Source organism: Python bivittatus, unplaced genomic scaffold (assembly GCF_059951505.1).
Source record: "Python bivittatus isolate LINGU-HERP-01145 unplaced genomic scaffold, Pbiv_v1 ctg000100_np1212, whole genome shotgun sequence".
Taxonomy (NCBI): domain Eukaryota; kingdom Metazoa; phylum Chordata; class Lepidosauria; order Squamata; family Pythonidae; genus Python; species Python bivittatus.
Window position 1 is genome coordinate 7,224,319 of NW_028277038.1, and position 2,205 is coordinate 7,226,523.

The 2,205-nt window shown below is 42.4% G+C and overlaps 1 protein-coding gene across 1 annotated transcript; it reads right to left on the minus strand.

Annotated features, from left to right (window-relative positions):
- Positions 1 to 217: 217 nt before the first annotated feature.
- LOC103052381 (testis-specific serine/threonine-protein kinase 1-like) lies at positions 218 to 1,225 on the minus strand. The gene has a single exon (XM_007435466.1). The coding sequence runs from the start codon at positions 1,223 to 1,225 to the stop codon at positions 218 to 220; it is 1,008 nt and encodes a 335-aa protein (XP_007435528.1).
- Between the last annotated feature and the right edge of the window lie 980 nt (positions 1,226 to 2,205).

The window sequence follows — 2,205 nt, forward strand, 5'->3', positions numbered from 1 at the left end:
TGTGCAAGTAAGAAATATAGAAATATGGAGATGTTAGAGGTCCTGGATCTTCCAAGATAAGAATATGAAAGCGCTTGAAACTTTCTTTTTCCCTACCCACACTTCATCTCTTTCCAAAAATTTTCAGAACATAGCCTTTAAAAGAAATAATTGAGTTTGGCATTACTGAAAACCATTTTTTTTGGGGGGGGGAGATATCTTGAGATTATGGCTTTTTTCAGAGTGAAGTCCTTTTCATCTGGTCAGAGACCATGTCCATATCTTCATGCCGTTGTTCTTGTATAACTTGCTCATTATCTGAAGGCTCTGGTCCCGAGTCCTTTGCAAAGATGGGTCTAATCTGATTCTGATGGTGTGAGCATTCACCTGATTTTGTCAGCATGGACTCTGAAATGGATTTTGGTTCCTGCATCCAAGCATGCATGAGAACCTCATCGATGCATAGCCGACGGGACACGTCAGGCTGAAGCATATGGTAGATGAGGTCCTTGCAGTCCACCGATAGCACTTTGGACCGGGGAAAGTGCACCCTATGTTCCTTCTGCAGCTTGAGCATTTTTTTAATGTTTGAGTCATCGTAAGGCATGGAGCCACAGACCATGATAAACAGCACGACACCCATACTCCAGATGTCATAGACCTTGGGCTGGTAGGGTATGCCCTGTAGCACTTCAGGAGCTGCATAGGCCGCAGACCCACAGAAGGTTTTGCTGAGAATTACCCGTCCATCATCATCACGAGACAGGCGTTTGGAAAACCCAAAATCTGTCAATTTGATGTTGTATTCTTTGTCCAGAAGGAGGTTCTCACATTTCAAGTCCCGGTGGACAATGTCCAACTCGTGGCAATATTTAATGGCACTGGCTAATTGGTGGAACATTTTGCGGGCGATTTCTTCAGGAATGGCTCCTTTCCTCTTAATAAACTCCAGCAAGTCTCCCTGGACTCCGAGTTCAGTTACAATATACACTTTCCCTTCAGAGGTCTCAAAGATTTCATAGGTCTTGACGATAGCATGATGCTTCACTCTTGCCAGCATCTCAATCTCTCGAGGGAGAAACCTCTCCAGGAAGTCTCGGGGAGCTTTTTTCTTATCTATGATCTTTACTGCAACATTACACTTCAGCCGTTCTGAATAGGCAGATTTCACTTTCGCATACGAGCCTTCTCCAAGATTGATACCCATGATATAGCCTCTCTTTTTAAGCACTTCTGCATCATCCATAGTCTCTTGAGGCAACCCTGAGCTTCAGGTTGACAGGGCATCACATACCTTAGCTGCCCCCTTTCCCTCCAGGAAATGAATGTCCTTGAGGCACATTTCAGGACGGTGTTCTGAAATGACCTGGTTTCTCTCCTTGGGGTGAATGCAGCAGAACTCTCAGCATCCTTCCGTGATGTCACAAAGCAGAGCCATTTTTGGTGCTGACTGAAGATACACTAGATAGCTTGGGAGCAAACATAGATGACTTGGTGGACAAGGGATGACATTCCTACGTGGATCAATCAATTCTCCTTGACAACTAGAGTACGTATCTATAGACATGGATCCTTTTGCTACCCTCTGTCCTCTGCATATCCAAATTTTGTTTTAGGACTGTGCAGTTGGGTGGTGGGGAGACCAAGCTACTCACGATCCACCATAACCTTGCTTTTGTTTCATTTTTTAAAGTTTTAGTTGAGGTTGGGTTGGGGCATGAAATTGGCTTGATGTTAAAAAGAATGAGGTATCTATTGTTGTTGACTGATACAGTGGGTGATGCCAGAGAAACAACCAGCTCAGTTGTGTTTTAGAAATTGGAACCAAAATTTTGCTGAGGGCTACAGATCGCCTATACTCGGTTTAAAGCATCACATTCAAGGAACTAGAAGGAATGAAATAAAAATCAAAAACAGTAACCGAAAACAAGGGCCTAACCCCAATGAGTTGAAATATTTTGATATTACCCAAACGGAATAGATTTTAAGACTTCTTTTTAATAGGTAGGTAAGATGTAACTGAGCTTGGAAAAGGTTGGTATGGCTTTCCAAATTCAACCACTTCTTACTTTTTTCTTTTTCTTTTTTAAATCTTAATAACTGGTTATATACTTTCATTCTGTTGTCTTCCTCAGCAACCCAGTCTTTGCTATGCTCACTTGATTGGTGTTTTTACCGTTTGGTACATTAAGGTTCTTTTTCACTGAGGTGGTGCAAAATGTTATT